At 34.4% G+C, this 1,470-nt stretch overlaps 1 protein-coding gene across 1 annotated transcript; it reads left to right on the forward strand.

Annotated features, from left to right (window-relative positions):
* Window positions 1-525: 525 nt before the first annotated feature.
* On the forward strand, window positions 526-1,470 carry LOC105637076 (ribosome-inactivating protein cucurmosin-like). Its single transcript, NM_001308807.1, has one exon. It carries the CDS (start codon window positions 526-528, stop codon window positions 1,468-1,470), a length of 945 nt encoding a protein of 314 aa, NP_001295736.1.

Raw genomic sequence — 1,470 nt, forward strand, 5'->3', positions numbered from 1 at the left:
AATTTTCTTGAAAATTACATTCAATTTAAATAAAAAAATAGAAAATTATACAATCCGCACATCGCATAGGTACAGAACTAGTTTATATGTATATATGAACAGAAACAATATTAAATTTAATCAAATCTATGCAATAAATTAAAGTAAAATAAAGATAACTAATGTTCCATCCCTCTCTTATCCCATTTGGCAAACAAAACCAGTCTTATTTGTGTTCTTACATATTACAACCAGGCATCAAGATTCTTTTCAACTAATTATTTAGCCGCCAGGAATAAATTGACTTAAAAAAAAAAAAAAAAAAAATCTCTAAAATGGAGAGAGGAGCAAATGGACTATCTTCTATAAAAGCAGATGATATGCAACACTTAAAAGAAACCATCTATTCCTTACTTTGTAAGTAATTATGAAGCTTCTGCATTTTCTACTGTTTTTGTTGCCTCATTACATGCTTCATTTTAAAGTAATTAAGTTACCTATCTTTTGTTGGTATAAACATCTCTAATGATTTTTGACAGGTGAAATATGGAAGGAAAGATGAAGGTCTGGGTTGTGGTGGCGACATGGTTGAGCTGGACTGTTATTTTTGGATTGGCTAGGTTTATTTGCCCATTGGCAATCCATAACCATACAGTCGATGCAATTCCCTCTGTAAGCTTTACTATTAGTCGTATCCCCGATGATGATAAGACTGGCTACAAACAACTTATGGTCGATCTTCGAAACAAGTTGGCTTCCGGTACAACCAGCAACGGAGTACCAGTTTTACGCACCACAGCTTCAAAAGAAGCCAAATATCTTTTAGTCAATATAATAAATACAGGAAATAAGGAAATCACATTAGGATTAAATGTTATTAACGCATATGTTTTGGCCTATAAAGTGGGAGATAATTCCTATTTCTTTAACGATCCAACAGAATTGAAGGACGCACAAACTTATCTTTTCAAAGACACAAAGCAAAACACCATAAAAATGACAGGTAGCTACGACTCTCTCAAAGCTCAAGGAGGAGATCGAGAAACAATGGATATAGGAATTGGGCAATTAGACTCTCACATTTACACACTCCATAAATCGACAGCGTTAAAAGACATTGCTAAGCCTCTTGTTTGCATTATTCAAATGGTTTCAGAAGCTGCCCGATTTAAATACATTGAGAAGAAAATAATAGATGAAGTTGAGGGAGGTTTTACGCCCAAACTTGATGTAATCAGTCGCGAGAACAACTGGGGAGGCCTTTCAGAAGGAATTGAAAATGCTGACAAAAATGGAAAGTTCAAAACGACAGTTCGATTGCAAAACGAAGATAGTTCAGCGAAGGTTATTTCTAAGGTTGATGAAATAATAGTAGAGATGGGAGTTTTGTTGTATGTAAAGAAGAAAAGCTACATTCCAAGCTTTGAACAAACAATATTTGGAATTGGAAACCTTATCCTCAACCAAATCAACTTGCTGCCTCGGCTTTAA

Source organism: Jatropha curcas, chromosome 1 (genome assembly GCF_041381405.1).
Source record: "Jatropha curcas cultivar XTBG-Jc1 chromosome 1, XTBG_Jcur_1.0, whole genome shotgun sequence".
Classification (NCBI taxonomy): Eukaryota; Viridiplantae; Streptophyta; class Magnoliopsida; order Malpighiales; family Euphorbiaceae; genus Jatropha; species Jatropha curcas.

Excerpts from the sequence above, each read along its gene's own strand:
- LOC105637076 (NM_001308807.1), top strand. The coding sequence starts at position 526 with ATGGAAGGAAAGATGAAGGTCTGGGTTGTGGTGGCGACATGGTTGAGC.